Genomic DNA, 20,917 nt, shown 5'->3' with positions numbered 1-20,917 from the left:
GCTTAATTGTAACACCACGTGGTAAGCTGGAGCTAGCTAACAGCTCCCAGCAACTCAGACACCATATCTCCAGTGCTGCTATTGGCTGCCCCTAGGCGGCAATGGGTTGCTTTAAACCTATTGGCTGCCACCTAGGGGCCAGGCTATAAATTGCTGCAGGCTGCAGCTCAGTTCCTCAGTTCAGATCCTGCAAGCAAATAAACATGACCATTGCTGAACTCACTCACCTCGTCTTCATTCCTGCGCAATGAACTCACTACACAACAGATACTATGAAATATAGAACAAAAGTACTAGAGAAAATAAGATACAATAAAACATGCTAGAATATCTATCAGGGAAAGTATCTCTGATTTGTGGAATGTGGTTAATCCAAAAATAATATTATATCTTTGTTTTCGCCTAACATGTTTACTTACAGTATTTATAGCCCGTATTACTTTTTGTAAATGTGTCTCATTCTTCTTCCAAAGAGGGATTTTTCTTTCAAAACAACTCTGAGCGGTAAGTTGGGCCAAGAAAGAATGATTTATCAATGAGTTTAGATCCAAAAAGAATTTTAAATCTACTAATTTCAAAACCAAGAACTTTAGCAACTCTTCATTTCTTGTCGGATTATCTGATGTTTCAGACATAGAAAGCAGAAGATATTTTCTATGGGGAAAATACCAATTGGATAAGGTTCAAATTAAAAGTTAGGTTTTGGAACTCTTTGGAACCACTGTAAGTCTACATAAAAGATTTTTTTGTTTATTAAATAAAAAATAGCAAGAGTATATTTTTGACTCGGGTATTTGTATTGAAACATGGGAAACACCACAAATATGGCTAAAACTACTCAAGGTCATAAACAACATTTGGTAATTCAACACCATCTTGTCTTAATATTTTATTTATTTTCTTTCTAAAATGTTCAACATTCAGAGAAGATTGCATATTTCTAAGTAGTCAGTGCCTATATTCGGTAACGTGCTACTCCCTGCAATTCTCAGACTCTGGGTAAAATAATACTTTTATAACTAAATAGTGTAGCTATGACATCACATATGTCACTGTGTCTCCACTTAAAATGATAGAAAGATAGAATACAAAGAATAAATCTACTACTTGATTAATACCAGCATAAAGCCCATGAATTTTGATACAAATTTTGAGATTCAGCTGATGCCTCTATGATCTATGGACAGACACAAATGAATAGCTTTTTCTACTCATTCTAACAAGTATCAAGAATAAAGTATCACTTTAATATAAATTAAAATATCAATTTATAGCAAGGGTCAACATTCACTTATTCAGACAAAAGAAGCAATTGAAGAATTGGCACTTGGACACATAACATCATCATTCATTCATTTGAATGATGAGCTTGTCATCCTCACTAGAGAAAAATTCAATTATATTAGGTGGATATACAGTAGCTTGCTTACAGTCATTGAAGATCTGGTTCTGAATCTACAAAAAGATTGGTAGGTGAACTCATTAGATTTCCAGAGTACGGAATCTATCCAAAATGCCTATGAATATAAAAAATGTATAACATATGTATGGATAATGGATAGTCCTAGAATCATATCCTTAAAGTATCTTCCTATTTTTTTAAACTAAGAGCCAGAGTTATTATTAAAAGGTGGCTTTGCTCTCCCCACTTCCCAAATGCACAGTATATACTCAAGATCAGCTCCATGACTGGAAAAAGAGATAGTTATGTATTTCTTTATCAACAGAATTTTGTGATATATGATCTACCATTATAAAATATTTGGTATAAACACGTTTTTGGAGAGGGTTTAAGGTTACATTAAGACAGAAAGCACAGCTGCATGATAACAAACACTATTAAGAACATGGGATACATTTAACATCAAGTAAAATAATACTTATACTCTTTTTTCAAATCTTAATTAAAAGGTTAGAAAAAAAGATGTTTTCTTGTTAACCTTTGAAGAATTCTTTGTGATGGAATAAAGAAGAATGCAAAAGAAATCAAAGTCTGCAACAATATTTGAATAAACTAAAAATTCTGTTAGAAGTAAAAGGAAGGAATATAAAGTTGGGTTATTTGATCAAGGTTAAAATTAGGCTGCTTCTTCCTCTTTTTCTTCTTTGCAAAGTTCTGCAAACCTTTATGAACCTTTTGCTGATACTAGGACTGGAAATTGGATGTTTTATGCCTTCGATTATAAAAAAGGGGTGGAATATTGGTTGAAGAGATATCTGTTTGTAAATGTATGGGGGTGAAGAGTTACTAAATTGTTTATACTTGTAATAAAGGTTGGAAGTCACTTCTTTATATATTTCTTTTTTTATCATATTCTTTCTCTTCTTTCTTTTTCCTTTTACTTGCACATTTTATTCTTTCTTCCTATTTTCTTTCTTTAAGTTTAGTTTGTATTAGTTTTTAGTATTTTCAATATGAGCAAGTTGACAACTGCATTGAAGCAGAACGCATTAAATATTTTTCATGAACTGGCAACATCCATATGTTGCATTGAGGAAGACTCTGATCTACTTTTATTAATGTCAAACATTGAAATCAGATTGCTCATTAGTCTGAAAAGCCTGATATGTCAGACTATTACTCCTGTCAAATACATGAAGATGTTACCATGCCTCCATTGACTCTTGTAATGAAAAAATTACATGTAAACCAAAATCTGCTCTATATCTTTTGCTAATTCTTTCTAAATATATCTGTCAGGCTTAAGCCCAGAAATAAGTCTATGAGATCCAATTCAGTCCAGTTCTTTGTTTGCTTACATCTAATAGAATCTTGTCAAACTAAAGTTATAACTTTCTAATCTACTGGTGTCAATACATGTCCTCGAATGGAAGCAAACACGAATCTTCAACAGGAACATATGACAAAACAGAGGTTGATTTATTCAGCTCAAATGCACATAAAGTGAAAACAAAGTCAGCATTGGTAGCACATCGCTCCCAATGCTTACATAGTTGCCAGGTACAGGGCTCCACCCTCAATCCATAGACCAACATCTGCCCACACGTCCATATAATCTCTCCTCCCCCTACAGCTCTGTTTGCTGCTATGTCCAGATGCCAACCCCACATGTGTTTGTCAGCCTGTCTCCACCCTGTCCAGCAGCCCACCCCCAACCGGGTAACCCCACCCTTATTCCTAAATGCTTGGCCCCACCGTGCCCAGCTGCACAAGGAATGCTGCAGCCCAAACTACCCTCCGCAAACCCGAGGTAGTCTGTCCCTGGGCTCTTCTGGCTGGCAGCCATCCCAACAGGGAGCCCCAAACACTCTGCTGCCCCCCTGAAGTCCCCACGCCTAACCTGTCAGCAGCAGAGCCACCAGGATGCTCCAGATGCTGCGTAGCCCTCTCCAATGCCTCCTGGATCTGCTGTTCAGCAGCAACACCCTCCATCGCCTCCCGGATCAGCTGTGGTGGCAAAGAAGGCAGGAAGGCCCATTTGTGCAGGTGTGCCTGCTGGTATTTCTGAAAGCAGACAGCAGACGGCCAAGGAAGCAGGGAGCAGCTGGCAGTTGGCCAAAGAAGCAGGACACCCGGGAAGGCTGGCAGCATCCGTAGGGATGGGAGAGAGGCATGGCTGTCTGGCAGTAGGCCCCACGGGGAGACTGTCTGAGGCAGGAACTGGGGGAGAGGGGCCAGCGTGAGAGGCTGCCTCCCCCACTGAATGTCAGGCCCACAGGGCTCGACAACTGGATTGATTCTGAGAGATTCTAGGCTACAGTTACCATAAACCTCTTTCCTGCTCCCTCCTCCAGCTCAGGATCACACAATCTCTTAATCTGGATCTCCTTCTGGGAATGTTGTCAAAATCCTCTCCCACTACTGCTGCAGTGCACATTCCATCACAATGTTAGATTACATAACAGATGCTATTTCATCAAAAGAAAGCAAGGTATTATCACATTAGTCTTCTTGGGTCTTATTGATTTTTCAAACATGTCAAGAATTTAGACCTGATATGATTAATCTGTGACATAAATATGAGTTATAAAAACAGACTATGACTGTTAAATTAGGAGGTATTCGGCCATATGCAATTGTTGTACCATTTCACAGTAATATAAACAGATATTAGACTACTTTTCTGAGAAACAACTATGTTGGAGAAAAAACAGTACTTGTACACTTTCTATTGTTTCCTTTAACAAAATGAAATAATGAACCTACAATGTCTGAAAACCTATGACGTTTAAGCAGTTTTCACAAAAACAAACTGGGATTCTTTGGAGCTCTTCTGAGTAAAAATGGTTCCTTATAAGAACATTCTGCATAGTCTTTTAATCTACATATCACTCTTTTGATCCTTGTCCCAATTTTATTTCATTTATGTTGGTTTGCTAGTAGCCATTTTCAAATCTTCCTTTAAAATGGATATTTCGACATGATCTTCCAACTTAAAATCTTTCTACTTACTTTTGCTTTTTATTGTTTTCCTGTACAGTCTAACCAACACCTCCTGTTTATTGGATAGGTTTTTGGCCCGGAGACCATAGTAGTAAGTACTTTAGTCCTAAAGAACATTGCCCAAAATGTTCTATCTATAAAATATCTCAAGTTTACTTTTACTTTCTTTTTCAGGGTGCAGTTAACAAAGTGATAAACACTAATTATTGTTTTAAGATAACTTATCTTCTGCATTTGGGCATTAGGGTTTAATTTGTTTTCAATATCTGTATTTGTGCATTTTGATATTTATGTCACTGTTCACCGCCCTGAGTCCTTAGGGAGAAGGGCGGTATACAAATCAAATAAATAAATAAATAAATAAATAAATAAATAAATAAATAAATAAATAAATAAATAAATAAATAAATAAATAAATAAATAACATTCTGAAAGTTTCTTCACAGGAATGTTTAAGATTTCTGCACCTGTGGCTGTAATTGTCAGGACACCACCTACTGTCAATGCTGTAGCATCGGATATTCCTGCTCTGACAACTGATGGAAATTGCAGCCATTTTTAGTTTGCTTTTAACATGCTTTTTCTTCTGTTTAGAAATTAGATGTTGAAGGGGGGATGGGGTGAATGCTTGAGCTCAGCTAGCCATAATAGCAATGCAGCTCCATGGGAACTCAAGGACACAAACCGATAACATTTTGGTGGGCTGAGGAGCTGGGGAGACAGCCCGCAATTTGGACTAATTGGAGAATGTGATTTATGACTGCTTCATGAGGGTGGGACTTGCAGCTTGATACTTTGTATCTGGAGGAAGGGAATCTAGTTTTGGTTTCAACTATGTAGTGCTGATACTTCATTTCCTGAATAAAATGTTCTTTGAGGAAGAATTCTTGCCTTGAAGTTCTTTAATGGGTTTCATCTATCGGAACCATGACATTAATCCAAAACTACTTTTTACCTTAACCACCTTGGGGTCCTGAGCTCCAGTCACCTTCTTTTAATCAAGGGATAGGCTGACAAAGACTTGGGAAAGATCTCATTATGGAAAAGGAAGAAGCACCTGTAACTAGCACCCTGGCCGAGGCTGCTGCCGCAGTGGAGGGAGTGTGAGCCATTGCATCAGCAGAGAAATAAAGCTTGAAAGCCTTGCAGGTGGGGGCAAGACCAAAGACACGGGAGCTGATCTGGTCCTTGGAGTGGACCTTGCCTAGCGGAGACTCCAAGCATCTCAAGACGACCCTGCTGAAGATGAACTCTTTGAAAGTGCCTGAAGCCAACTTGCAGGCAGGAACCTCTCGAGAATCACACTGTTGGGGAGCCAAGAGATTGGCAGCCATTGAGGACTCTGGAGAATGGAAGTACCTGTCTGCAGTCCACAGCCAATCGGTGGAGAAGTTAGTGGAGAGATTTGAGGGACTAGAGGCGAGAAGCAGAGAACAACCCTCCCACTCCACACCTGCAAGTGAACATAATGACTGGTGGGGCCAACGCCATTCTGTGCCTAAGAGAAGCCCCAGCCCACCAACAGCTTCCCCGCATTCGAAGCCACCAGAGCTAACCTCCAGCCCGGTAAGGAAGGAGAGTCTTGGCTACCACTTGGGACACAGCAGTCCGGGTTGTTGCCACTCCTCTAGAACTCCAGAGCACCGTTAGTGACACAAGAGCCCCAGCCACCAAAGAAGCCCTGGTCGGCGTCAATCATCATGATCTCCCAACAGATGCCACTGCAATAATTCCAGATGGCGGGACTACAATGACAGCCCTGACTGATACCCTCATTACCGAAGCCTGAACCACCACCATTATAGTCGAAGCCTGGATTGTCACAGATGTCATGGAAGCCTTGACCATTGTTACACACCCCTGAGCATCACTGTCAGCGCTGTCTGAGCCCAAGGCCTGCACAGGAAGAAGACTCAAATGTGGGCATTCAATGAGAATTGATTCAACAGCTGTGTGTCCTGTTGGAAAGAGAACAACAGGTTGGGGTGCTGCAGCCTCTGGGGGCCCTGTAGCAATTGGGGATGCTGCAGCCAACACCAGGGGGTCAACAACTGTTAGGAGTGCAGAAGCCATGGGGGGGCAGCAGTCCATGAACGCATAGCAACTGATCGGGGGTCTGCAGCAATTGGGGATGCCACTGCCGGGAGGTCAACAACCATTGGGAATGCAGCAGCAGTAGGGGTGGTGGCAGCCCCTGAATGTACAACAGCTGGGGGACCTGCAGCAATTGGGAATGCTACAGCCACCATTGGGAGGTCAACAGCCATTGGGAGTGCAGCAGCCACTGCAAGGGGGCCAATAACCATTAGGAGTGCAGCAGCAATGGAGGGGGGGGCAGCAGCCCATGATGGCACCACCCCTTAAAGCAACTTTTGATGGCAATTCGGAGAAACTGATTTTCTTCCTTAATCAAGTATGCTGCCACATGAATCGCAATGCCAATTTCTACCCAGATCCAGCTACTATGGTCGATGTTGTCATGGCTAATCTGGAAGGGGAAGCATCTGAGTGGCTAAACAATCTGTACAACAAGCAAGCGCCTGAACTGAGAAATCTCCATCTCTTCCTCCTTGGATTGAGAGCCAGATTCGAAGACCAATCTATAGCCCTTGAAGCAGAGAAACAAATTCATAAAATAAAGCAAGATGGTAGACCTGCTTTGGAATACATATGAGAGTTTCTCAAGATAGCAGGTCGGATTGAAAGGTGAGTGCCAATACTTCATTTCCTGAATAAAATGTTCTTTGAGGAAGAATTCTTGCCTTGAAGTTCTTTAATGCGTTTCATCTATCGGAACCATGACACCTTCTTTGGAAGATTTTCAAAAGGCAGCAGCTACCTTTCTTACTAAGTTTTCAGATAATTGGACCTATTTAATAGTATATGTATGGCCAATAACATTTTTATTCTTTTGATTTTTGGGGGGAGAATTCTGAAACATCTATAAGACCAGCCTTCCATAGCTGGTCCAGACTTTACTGTTTTATTTCTAGGGAAACTGATCTTTATAGGATTACATAAAGTATCAGTTCCTCACCCTGTTTCATGAATATCTTTTTATCATGTTTTCTGGCTGCTTGAAATAGGGAAATCATACTCCGTATTTCCCTACACTAATGTAATAAATGTTCTTTTGAATGTCTGTATACTCCAACATACTGAAAGATTGGGGCAAAATAATAACACGTCAATTTAAAAATTGATAATGTAATTTATTTAATTTATTGATTAAATAAATACATAGAGTTGTACGATATTGGAGGAAAATGCCTCATCATCTTCAGAACATGACTGTGATACTTCTATCATATGTGCTTGTTTTCTGGTGGTCTGTCTCCATGAATCAATCCCAAGTCACAAACAGGCCTGTTTACATTTGAATTACATCACGCACATTACAGAAAAAATGGCGTAGCCTCTCTGTTAATATAGAATCATAGCTGCATTCCAGATCTCAAATATTCCCAGATTTCTGATAGTAGCAGTCATCACAGTAATATATATTTATATTTATTTTATATTTTATTTGATTTCTATACCGCCCTTCTCCCAAGGGACTCAGGGCGGTTCACAGGGCATATATAAATAGCAGTACAAAAAATTAAAAGAAATATGAACAAGGCTTACTTCAAAAGTAGTGTTAATTCAGACTGCAAAATATAAATCAAATCCTTTAGGTTGAGTTCAGCCACTGGTACTTACAATCAAGAAGTAAAAGTCATTTACTTACTTGCCAAAAGTCCTTTGCTGAGATACATAAGGGGTCTGTTCAACATTTTACAGGCTTATTGTGTGAAACTGCTTCAGTGGTGGGATTCAAGTATATGAACAACTGGTTCTCTGTGTGGATACCACTTCCAGAAGTCCATTCTGGGCCTGGGCAACAAAAAAATTAGCTACAGGTTCTGCCGAACTGGTGCAAACCAGCTGAATCCACCACTGCATTGCTTCCATTTTCCTCTGTTCCTCATCAGCTTCACCAGAATTGCAATGTTGCTTATGAAAACCACTCATTAGCCTAAAGAAGTAATTTTCATGATCAAAACTGAAACAAACTCAACAGAAATAAATGTTTATTAGAGCTTTCCTTATTTCAAAAGCATTCAAAATAGGGTTTGCTTCAATATATAGGTTTTCAATATGGTCATGCTCTAGGTGACATGAGGTCATTGCAATCAAGTAAAGGATTATATTAATCATGAACTTTAGGACTAGCGACCAGCTTTTCTTGATAGGATTATGTAATATGTCAAGCGATCTGATTATGTTAGCAAAAGAATAATTATAATATTTTCTGGCATAAAAAGCAAATGTTGAGTGAAATTGAATCCAATTTCTCTCATCATGAAGTATTAAGCAACATTTGCTATGGACAATTATGAGAAACAGAGGAAAAAAATGTGGTTTGCTCATTTCTCAGTTTGCTATAAACCTAAAATCAAAAGGGTAAGTTTTGAACTTTAAATCATCTTCTGATCTGGAAGCCCCTTTTTCTGATTTCCAGAGTAATGAACCTTCTGAGATCAGCCCTTGCCATGGTGATATAACTTTCTACTGACATAACACTTAGGGTAATCAAAAGGAGTGTTTCACAAATCCTGTTAGCACAAGCAAAGCATCTTTCCTTGGAGTAACCACCTCTTTTGACAGGCTGACAGAGCTGCTTCAAAGGCTTTCCTCCACAATCTGTGCCTGTGTATGCAAATACAGAAACGATCCACTGCCAATCCCAGCAGAAATGTTCCCTATGCATGAACATACATATAAGCTGGACAATCTTGAAAGCAGCCAAGCAAGAAGAATGCTGCACTCGAACCAGTGTGTTTTGCAAAGCATCTTTTATGAGTTCTTCGTATATATGTGCAAGAGTAAGACATTTTTTTGCATTTCAGAACCAGCCATGTGTGCCTTACAGAATACATCAGACTGTTTAACAATTTGAAAAAAAAGTCCTTGATTCATGCTTCCACATGTTGCAAAGCACCACTTTTTTGATGCTTTATGAAAATGCTATGATATCCTAACATTGGCAGGAAGTTGCAAATGACAATCAGGGCTGGACACTCATATGGTCACATCAAACAAAAAGGGGAATTATATAAACTATGATGCTATGGAAATACTGTGACAACTTGAAGAAGGGAAAGATATTTTCAGTACAGAAAACCACGCAGGCTAAATCTGATACAGTAAATCAAGGTCCTGAGATGACAAGGCCAGTATTCCTATGATGCTAGAATAGAATAGAATAGAATAGAATAGAATAGAATAGAATAGAATAGAATAGAATAGAATAGAATAGAATAGAATAGAATAGAATAGAATAGAATAGAATAGAATAGAATAGAATAGAATAGAATAGAATAGGAATAGAATAGAATAGAATAGAATAGAATAGAATAGAATAGAATAGGTTTCCAACCATTGTTTCTTGTCCTGCGCTCTGGTGCTTTGGTGAATAATGTGACCCCCTCTTCTTTGTGGCAGCCCCTCAGATACTGGAATACTGCTATCATGTCTCTCCTATTTCTTCTTTTCTTTAGACTAGCCAAACCCAAGTCCTGCAGTCATTCTTCATATGTTTTAGTCTCCAGGCCTCCGGTTCAAAGATAAGCAACTCAATGGCAGTCACAGGACCCTAGGTAGGACTTACTGAAAGAGCCAAAAAATAAACCCACTGTGTGCAGCAGCCCAGGCATGGAGTTTTACAGACTATCTCCAGGAACAGAAGACTATACGTCAGCAGAGACGTAAAAAAGATTTTCAAATGTAAATGGACTGAGTTTGGCTACAAGAGCTGAAGACTTGGGGAAATAAGAAAGTATCAAAGAATTAGGGAATAGTCAATTTATACAATTATAAATTTATGAATATTGAGATAATATAAACATACAGTATAGAAGCAATTATAAACTGCTATAAAGCAATAGAAAGACTCTAGATTAAGACTGGTAGGAAGAACTGAAATAGGAAATACAAAAGGCACAAATATATAGTCAACATTAAAAGTTAGAAGGAGGATTTTAATTTTGTTCAATAAAGCAAATCCTAGTAGGGATAAGCCTTTATCACCTATACCAGATTAACAAAAAACACTAATACTGACATTTCTATTTTATTATTTATTAAAAATAAATTAAACTGCCTAATAGCAAAATCTGGGTAGTTTGCAATAAAACACATATAAAACCAATACAATCTGAATCAAAAGAAAAGAAAAGAAAAAAAGAAAAACACCATGTAACGTAAGCAACAGCAGTCATCTAAAAACTAAGAATTGCAAGCCTGGAAAATATAAGAGTATTCACAGGGTACCAAATTTAAGAGTATTCACAGGGTACCAAAATGATGCTGATATGGACACCAGTCTAGCCACCATAGAAAAACTTCCTTTGTACAATTCTTATCTTCTCATTAGCACTAAGCACTACTTCAGCCACTGGACTGCAACTCCCAGCAATAACTGAGAAAGATTGTGACTTTCCTGCATCCAAATTTGAAATTCACATAAAAGAGGACATGGATACAGCAGTCTTGATTGTGACAAGAGCATCAGCACACATATCTTTTACAAAGCTGCAGGACAGACAGTGTCATTTGCTCCCTTAGATGATGATGCTTTCTCAGTAGAGTTTTTTTTTAAAAAACACAAAGATGTTCAAAACATTAAAATCATCAATAACATTCTGAACCCTTATACTTAGCAACTTGCCATAAAAATCACATGGCTTAATATCAACCAGTATCACCCAGAACAAGAGCAAGTGCCAAATGCTTCAGAATATATTTCTAAAATGCTTCTACCAGATTAAATACTTTCAGAATTTGAAAGATTAGCACTTAACTTGTGAACCTAAGCAAACAAGGACAGTGGATGGGTTTTATATGTATTGTTTTTTGAAATTATAGTCACAAGTGCATTTAATACAACACGTACTCACAGAGATGCTGATGCTATATGAATGTTTAGTCATTCCAGATAATGTTTAGTATTACAGATGTTTAGTATTTAGTGTTTAGTATTCCAGATAATAGTACGATTCTGCAATAAAAAATACAAAAGTCATTTTCACAGAAATTCCCTTCTCACCCTGATGGGTGGTATGTGTCTTCCTCAATTTTGAGTCCTCTGCCAGAGGCCTGGGAGTTTGAGACTTCTGTGCAGTTATCTTAGTACTTCCTAGCAAATGCACTTTTTTGGACAGACAGCTCTGGTGGTGTTCCTGCATTTGCTGGAACCACTTTCCCAGCTTAGGAGTCACAGCTCCAGGTGTTCCTACCACCATTAGGACCAGTTTGGCCTTTACTTTCAGCAACTTCTCTAGTTCATCCTTCATGTCCTGGCACTTTTCCAGCTCTTCATATTACTTCCCAATATTGCTATCACTTGGCACCAGTACATCTATCATCGCCACTGCCTTCCTGCTTTTTGTCTACTGCACTGATAGTTGGTTGATTGGCCAGTACTTACCTGCCTGTCTGTATCTGGAAGCCCCACAAGTCACTATGATATTCTCCATCTGGACTTCAGAGGGTCTAGCTCATATATTTGCAGATGTTCCTGTACACAATGCCAGCTACTTGATTGTGCCACTCAATGTATGCTGTTCCTGCCTGCAACATACACCCTGTCATTATGTGTTGGATTGTCTCTGAGGCCTCTCTGCACAGCCTGCACCTTGGAACCTGCCTAGTGTGCTAGTCTTGCTTCTATGGATCTTGGGTTTAGCGCCTGTTCTTGTATTATGATCAATTTCTCAGTGCTTTTAATCCAGCCGTTTCCAGCACCAGTAAGATTTCCCAATGTCTGCCACCTCAGCTATCTGCCAATGGTACATCCAATGCAGAGTTTTGTCTTGCTATAAAGACAAAACTCCTTCCTTCCATGTCTGCTGCTGCCTTAGGCATTCTCTCAGCAATGATATTCAGGTGCCATCTTATTGATATATTCCAGGATGCTCTTGGTTTTGTCTAGGACAGTGGCTTTGACAAACAAATTCACACACACATTTACAGAGTGAAATTATTCTTATGAATACTCACACTACAATATTTTACTGCTGAAAAATAAGACTTGAATGTCAAAAATGCACTAGATAGAGAATTTTGCATAATATTGCAAATTTTGCATCAGTGTTACAAATAGTAACAGAATAACAGCTTTAACACCACCACAAACATTATTCTTCCTTCTTTACTCAAATCTAGTATTTTAAATTGTTGTGTTCTTTATCTCTTTTCAGCATTTCCCAGAAGTACTCAGGCAAAGAAGAACATGAAGCCAAAATTCCAAGTAACCTAAAACCCCACACCCTGATAAAACATTAGATCTGTAATCCTACTCGCATTTACTTAAAAGTGAATTTTATTGGGAAAAGAACCAGGGCTCACCTCTAAGCAGATTTATTTCACCCTGGTGCAATATGAATGTTCAACAACTCTTAAGACATTTTGGAAGATTTGCTCATGCAATAAAAGTGCAGCTGTTACTTAGTTGAAAGTGGGATAGGGCAGGGTGGAAATGTAAAAGTTATTTCATGCAGTTATTATAGACTATTCCACTATTTTACTACAGCATGGCTTTTGAAATTTTAATTGTTTGGAAATTAGCCTTTTTCTTAGCAAATCCCAGGTTCATGTTGGAGAGCTATTTTCCCTATCATAGCTACTTGATGTTTATTTCTAGTATAATTAATCTTTGTGTTCGCAAATTAAAGTTCCTTGATTTCTTCTTCAAAAACTCAGTAAATACTCACTTAATTTTAAAAAAATAGTGTATAAATTTGTGGGATTAAATTTGATTCAATTACTAAAAGATATTCCACATATAACTTTTATGTGTCAAGCCCCGCCGGCCTCCCGTCCGCTCGGGCCTCGACATCGCCTCCATCGAGCCCCGGACTCTCGGATGGTGGGCGAGGCTTCGTCTGGACTGCGCGGAGCGTGCCGCCGCAGCCCCGCTGAGCAGCTGGCCGGTGCCCAGTTGATCAGCGCGCCCGCTCCCTCACGACTGGACCCCGAGCCTTCGCCTGGACTTCGCGGAGCGCGCCGCCGCAGCCCCGCCGAGCAGCTGGCCGGTGCCAAGCTGATCGGCGTGCCCGCTCCCGGACAGCACCTTCCCCGACCCCCGGACGCTCGCCTGGAGGGCGTGGCTTCGCCCGGACTTTGCGGAGCGCGCCGCCGCAGTCCCGCCGAGCAGCTGGCCGGCGCTCAGCTGAGCGCGCGCCTGCCGGCCGTCTGGGAGCGGGCGCGCCGATCAGCTGAGCGCCAGCCAGCTGCTCGGCGGGACTGTGGCGGCGCGCTCCGCGAAGTCCGGCCAAAGCCACGCCCTCCAGGCGAGCGTCCGGGGGTCGGGGAAGGTGCTGTCCGGGAGCGGGCGCGCCGATCAGCTGGGCACCGGCCAGCTGCTCGGCGGGGCTGCGGCGGCGCGCTCCGCGAAGTCCAGGCGAAGGCTCGGGGTCCAGTCGTGAGGGAGCGGGCGCGCTGATCAGCTGGGCACCGGCCAGCTGCTCAGCAGGGCTGCGGCGGCACGCTCCGCGCAGTCCAGACGAAGCCTCGCCCACCATCCGAGAGTCCGGGGCTCGACGGAGGCGATGTCGAGGCCCGAGCGGACGGGAGGCCGGCGGGGCTTGACATTATGTAGAGAGAAAATTCTTTCCTACCTTCAATTTCATATCCCATAATATAAAACCAAAAACAACAGAACCTTCATGATAAAAACATGTCAATTTTAGCAAAAAAAATTATATTTGATAACTGTGCAAATGCACAGTTGCATTAAAAGGCAAATCTGATATTTTTGATGAAAAAAATCATTTAACTTTTCTACAAAATGTGGTTTACTGTAGTCCACCTGTGATTGAGTTAGAACTGATGTTATATATATATATATATATATATATATATATATATATATATATATATATATATATATATATATATATATATATATATATATATATATATATATATATAACATCAGTTCTAACTCAATATATATATATATATATTCCCCACTTTTCATGGCTCTTGCAACAAAATGATCTGGATTAAATTCTTTCTTGGCATGGCTCCAAGAACTCCCTTGGCTTGCAATTCAGAATCATTTGACTCTGCATTTATTTCCCCCTGCACCAAGTGATTGCAACAATCTCATTTGCTGAGGCAATAGGCTCATTTTTCTATGCCCTGGGTTGTCAAAAAGAGATTTCCTAACAGTTTGGATTAGAATGCAGATATTCATCTGCTAGAAATGTGCAGAGAACCTATAACCTTTTGTGAAAACACATACTCAGTTTCAGTACTACTCTGCCTTTCACTTTACTGAGATGGCCCCTAAAATGAGAAGTGTTTCTGGAAAAATGTTTTGCACAACTTATAATATTTGGAATTCACACAGTGATCAGATAATTGGGCGGGTGGGGGGGGGAATTGAAGCCCATCTAGACTCCCCTTTCCCTTAGGTAGTATGTCTCAAGAGAACCGAATCCTCCTTTCAGCCTAAACATACTTTCTGAGTTTTTGTTTCTTATTTGCTCCCCATCAGTCAAGGATCACATAAGAAAGACATTTATGTTTTAGGTTAAGAAATTACATGATGTGAAATATCTAATGACTTGAATCAGTGCATCTGTCCTTGACCCAGACATCATCAGTTTGTGCCATGCACAGCATGGCTATGTCATCCATTCAGATACTAAGGAATGTGACACCAACCAACTGCTCTTCTTGTCTCCATGAAAAGTAGGTAATGATGGAAAGAAAAGCTATCTTCATGTAGCTGCCCATGCGAAGGGGAACTGGATGAGATAGCAGCTGCTTGCATCTCTCTCTCTCTCTCTCTCACACACACACACACAGAGAGAGAGAGAGAGAGAGAGAGAGAGAGAGAGAGAGAGAGAGAGAGAGAGAGAGAGAATGCAAATAAAGTTGATCTTAGTGCATAGACATACATATAATCAAGACCTGGGAGCCAAAATAATTTCTGACTACTCTAGATGGTCTAATCCTAACTGCATTGTAAGAGGGTAAAAGTAGCCTGAATCAACTGCTTATGGAAGGCACAGCTGATCCCTTCTCTCCTCTGTTCTATTCTCAATAGTGTTTCTCATTCTGTGCCTATAGACCAGTGGTCTTCAAACTCGGCCCTTTTATGACTCATGGACTTCAACTCCCAGAATTCCTCAGCCAGTATGCCTGGCTGAGGAATTCTGGGAGTTGAAGTCCATGAGTCATAAAAGGGCCGAGTTTGAAGACCCCTGCTATAGACTCAGGCATTCTCTGTGGCAGATGGAACCACCTGAAGGAAGCTCCTATGATGACTTTTCTATCAGGCTATTAAAGGGCAACAATGCAGGGAAAACTGAAAATTTCCACACTTCTGTCCTGTCTACAGTTTGAGGGAAGGCGATTGATTCTGCTTTGGTCTTCCTCCATCTCTGAACGGAATGGCAGAGAGGATGATTGTACGTCTCAGCCACTTGCCTGGTATCTCCCTTTAGGAGCACTGTTGCCCAACAGATGTGTGAAAAAATCCCAAATTCATTTTGAAAGTTATAGTTCAAGCACATCTGGAGAACAGCTTTTCTTTTCATCCATTTTTGATGGCCTGAGTCTAATAATGCCACAAGGAGGAAGAGAAAGCCATTATGCTAAGTAAATAAATAAACAAATACTGCCTCTACTTTGGGTTCAAGGTAAAGGGTAAGAGAAGAATATCTAGCAAAAATTATAGTGTGTCTTTGGGGAAAAAAAAAACACAATGAGATCAGAATGCCTATGGCCTAGGGTCCAGTAAACCTAAGCTAAAAGGCACCCAAAAAGAGTAGGGACAGGTTTATCTGTTGTTGTTGTTTTTAATCCCATTTATATCCCGCCCTTCTCCAAAGACTCAGGGTGGCTTACAATCTAAAGCACAAACCAATGTGCTTAGCAATAGCCTTCATTCTATGTATATGCCTGCTTATTAGGGCTTTCACACACACACCCCAAGCGGCATTATTACAAAGTCAGCTTATTGCCCCCAACAATCTGGGTCCTCATTTTACCTACCTCGGAAGGATGGAAGGCTGAGTCAACCTTGAGCCTGGTGGGATGCAAACCTGCACTCATTGCAGGCAGCTGGTGTTACTTAAGGAGGCATTAGCCCACTGCTACCATTGTGGCGGTGGCTCAGTGGGTTAGGACGCTGAGCTTGTCGATTGGAAGGTTGGCAGTTTGGCGGGTCGAATCCCGAGTGCCGCATAACAGAGTGAGCGCCTGTTACTCGTCCCAGCTTCTGCCAACCTAGCAGTTCGAAAGCACGTAAAAATGCAAGTAGAAGAATAGGGACCACTACGGTGGGAAGGTAACAGCGTTCTGTGCGCCTTTGGTGTTTAGTCATGCCGGCCACATGACCACGGAGACGTCCTCGGACAAGCGCTGGCTCTTCGGCTTTGAAACGGAGATGAGCACCGGCCCCTAGAGTCAGAAACGACTAGCACGCATGTGCGGGGGGACCTTTACCTTTACCTTTTTACCATTGTCAACCTCCCATTGCCCGGTTCGCTCCCACAGAGTCGGCCTCCTCAGAGTTCCGTTGGTTAAGCAATGCCAGCTGGTGACCCCTAGGGGGAGAGCCTTCTCTGTGGGTGCGTTGACCCTCTGGAATGAGTTGCCTCCGGAGCTGCGGATGGCCCCCGACCTTCGGTCCTTTCACCGTGACCTGAAGACATGGATGTTTCAACAATCAGGCCTGGACTGACTATGGTTTTAAATTTGGTTTTATGGGGTTAAATTACTATGTATTGAACATATCTACTGTTTAATCCTTTTTTAAATTTTGTATTTTCATGTTCTTTTTTAGTTTTTATTGTTGTGAGCCGCCCTGAGTCCTTAGGGAGAAGGGCGGCATATAAATATAATAAATCAAATCAAATCAAATCAAAGACTATCTTTGGTCTAGGGCAGGGGTAGGCAACCTTGGCTCTTTTATGACTCATGGACTTCAATTCCCAGAATTCCTGAGCCAGCCAGCCAGTTGAAGTCCATGAGTCATAAAAGAGCCAAGGTTGCCTACCCCTGGTCTAGGGACACTAATAAAGTTCATAGAACAAGCTATATAAAAGTCTATTTCATTATCAAAATTATATTCTGATTATATTAAAGGATACTTAAGATTTTCTTTATGGATGAAACAAAGCATAGTATAAATATAAATAAAGTTTAAATAGATGATGCTTTTAAAGAGGTGTGTTGTCAAAGATATATCTGCAATTTAAGTAATTATGTCCTCTGAAAGCAAGTGGATTTTGTTAAGGATTTAATTTTCAGATTCATAAATTAGTAGAAGTGGAGCACTGAAATATAAATAAAAGTTTTTCTCAAATATTAAAGGACATTAACTTCAGGTACAGTATGTAAAACTATGTGTAACACATGGGTTTCTACTGCACAAAAAGAATTATATGATGTGAAAAATTAATATTACATGTTCAACTGCCCCAAGTTACTGTTTTGTCAACCCGAGATACCTCATCCAACATTGCCATCATAATTTAGCCTTTTCCTGCCCCATTTGGTGAGCTCAAGTGGAAAAAGAAATAGTTGAATAGATTGTGAAACACTAAGGAAACTATCCATCCTTTCAAACACAAAGAGAATCCCATCCCTCCTCATTTATATATGGCTCCACCCACAATGTGTTGTGATGCTTGCCCTCTGAAGGAGCAGCCCGTGGCACTTCAGACCAATCCAACCCTTCAACCCTGTAGAGAGCCTGAAAATAAACAAGTTTTTTTACCCTATTTTCAGATCAATTGCTGCTAGTGAACCTTTTTGATGTGTAACATTGCCTGGGCTATAATATGTTGTTTCCTCTGTAAAGCTGTATTTTTATATTTATTTTCTCTTTTTAACTGTACGGTTTCCCAAACTCTTTGCCGAGTTGGGAAGCCTCATAAATCTAAATCAATTATAAATATGACACGGTCTCCCCCAGCACCGAGACCGTTAGCAAATATTCATGACTTGAGTGTGCAAACATATATGAATGCATAAAGTCACAATAAGCTAGGCATTTAACTGGCAAAATGTTACCTATTCCTGCCTTCAGTTTGATTTAGAAATCAGTATAGATGCCACCGAGGGCTGTACCAGCCTGTCATTCCATCCACAGCCCTGACATCCTACTACATCTCTCAAATCCCACCTTTCCCCACCTATCTCCATGTTTGTTTGTTTTTACAGGAAAGGAATCAAGAAAAACGCAATTCAGGTGCTGTAACTTCACAACCCATTCCGTTTCCTTCGAAAATCCAGTCTGTATTTTATTAATCATTACCTCTTTGGTCCGCATTGATTGCAACCGAGACCAGTCACGTCAACAGTGATACTCCAGTTTCTGTCTTTCCTATGCATCTTCTTGCCCTTTTAATGAGCTCCCTATTTCGGTGCCGCCTGTTCCTTTCCAGTTTGCAAAGAAAGAATGGTTCGGCTGAGTCCAATTCCCGCTTTGGATTGCGCTGCCCTAAAGGCGACTGAGCAGACGGCTTGTCCTTTAGCGAACAATTACACTGCCTTGCACACCTGCGCTCACCGGTCGGTCAGTAATGCTCTACCCTAGGTCCCTTAGCCCCGGGAACCCAAACAATGCCAGAAGTTAAGGCTTTCCAGGGTGTTATTGCGATCCCCCCCCCCACTGCCTTCTATATTAACCTTGGAACTACTGCACTCGACGCAAGCAAAGTTGCACAAAAGGTTTATTTTGATAAAGGGAGACTTTCCATGCCTGCACCGTTTAAACTCGTTGCTTTCCCCTCCTGTCCCCCAGAAGCCCTAATTTCATGTCTCCGAGACCTACCAAAGGGCTGGCCGGATTGACGTTCTGCTTTACCCTCTCTATTCAGACGTTCGCAAGTGGGGTAGAGTACAGGAGTTGTCTGTGTTTAAACGGGGGAAGAGTCTTTTGGCGATTCTGGTATAAGGGTAGGGTAGTGCAGGGTGGGGTAAGGAAATCGTACTGACCAGTTGTGGGAACATCAGGAACCAGCTTGCTGGGACCGATCTGCCGCATCTGAAACGCCGTCCTTACTTCGTGGCAGCTGGGATTCTTGACTCCCCAGACCCCGCTGCAGAGTCCGGCGGCCGCTGTCGCTAGCAGTAAGAGCTCGAAGCGTCGCCAACACAAGAAGGCTCCACGACTGTTGTCACCGGCCATGTCCACATTCCCCACAAGGGACAAAGATAAACCAGGGACGCCCAACGCGCGTCCCAAGAAATAAATCAACACGCACGAAATGAGGGAACAGGAGGGAGGGAAAGAGGTGGCAGCGAGCTTTCAAGTTGAGAAGAAACTCGCCCTTGATAAAGTTGCGAGCAGTGGGCGGGGGATTGAAAAGGGAAAAGGAAAAAAAAAAGCCCCGCGTAGGTCCAACACCGAACCTCTCGAAGTCCTGATCCCGGGAACAGCAACGTTCCAAGCGTGGAACGCTGCAACTCTTAGAACTTTCGCTTTTCCCGCGAGCGTTCGAACAGCTAAAAGATCGTCAGCTGGGTAGACGCCAATGTTCGAAATGTGACTTCTCCTCCTCCTCCTCCTCCTCCTCCTCCTCCTCCTCCTCCTCCTCTCTGCTCTGCCTCCAATGAACACGCCCGGCGGGAGGTGGTGGTGGTTGTTGGTGGTCCTGCAGCCCATTCCTCTTTACTGTAAGCGTAGTTGCTGTAAACGGAGCCGTTGCTCTGTTTACCAGCTTGCGCTATACGTTGCACTTTTTCCCAATGAGAACGTTTCTTTTGAAAATGCATTTGCTGAGGAGATCCCTTGCAACCTCTTTATTGCAATAGACTCCAATACTTCACCTGGGAGTATTTTTCAAAAATTCTCTTCCCTTTTGAAAAAAAAACTTATAAAGTTAGTTTCATCAAATGAAATATGGACTGGTAAACAAATAAAATACAGAACTAGTTCTCTGTTCTGGCCTACTTCCAGTACATTGTGGATCATCTTCAAGGAGTGTACACATTTAAGTGTAATAGTACTTCTCAATTCCACATTGATAGTGTAAGCCCATCTATATAAAGACTGCTGCTCCTTTGAGTAAAGAGCAGGGTGGCTAAATGTAAGCAGGACAAGGTAGAAGGCAGAACTATGCCTAACAATGGACAGAACTACAGGAAACTGAATACATATAGATGCTAACAAAAATGTGTAAGGATGGTGTGGTGCAAAAAATTATCACCTCACAGAAAAACAGCTGCAGTGCCTTGGCGGAATTCCCTGAAATTTTAAAAGTCTTTCTTTCAGATATGTAATAAAAATCTTGTTCAGCAATACTTGTTCTCAAGCCTGAAACAAAAGAATTAGCTTAAAAGTTTTGTAAGACTGCACTGTGCACACTAATAACTTTTTCTTTGTATAAAGCCTCAGTAATGTGGGAAATTTTACATGTTGACTTTCTGTCAATTGCCAGTTATTTAATACTTGTGAGCCCTGCTGTAGCACGCTTATCAAATGTAATGTATGTTAACCATAAG

At 41.2% G+C, this 20,917-nt stretch overlaps 1 protein-coding gene across 1 annotated transcript in view; it reads right to left on the bottom strand.

Annotated features, from left to right (window-relative positions):
* Positions 1 to 19,699, bottom strand: part of LOC308668985 (glypican-5-like) — a 388,177-nt gene extending 368,478 nt beyond the window's left edge. The window contains exon 1 of the mRNA XM_081329346.1: positions 19,409 to 19,699. Coding sequence (XP_081185472.1) covers positions 19,409 to 19,601 — 193 coding nt within the window. The 5' untranslated portion in view covers positions 19,602 to 19,699. The remainder of the gene's footprint in view (positions 1 to 19,408) is intronic.
* Positions 19,700 to 20,917: the final 1,218 nt, after the last annotated feature.

The sequence above is a fragment of the Vipera berus genome (genome assembly GCF_964194415.1).
Source record: "Vipera berus genome assembly, chromosome: 5".
Lineage (NCBI taxonomy): Eukaryota > Metazoa > Chordata > Lepidosauria > Squamata > Viperidae > Vipera > Vipera berus.
Note: the sequence above shows the minus strand (reverse complement) of the source record. Positions and strands in the feature narration are given on the sequence as shown.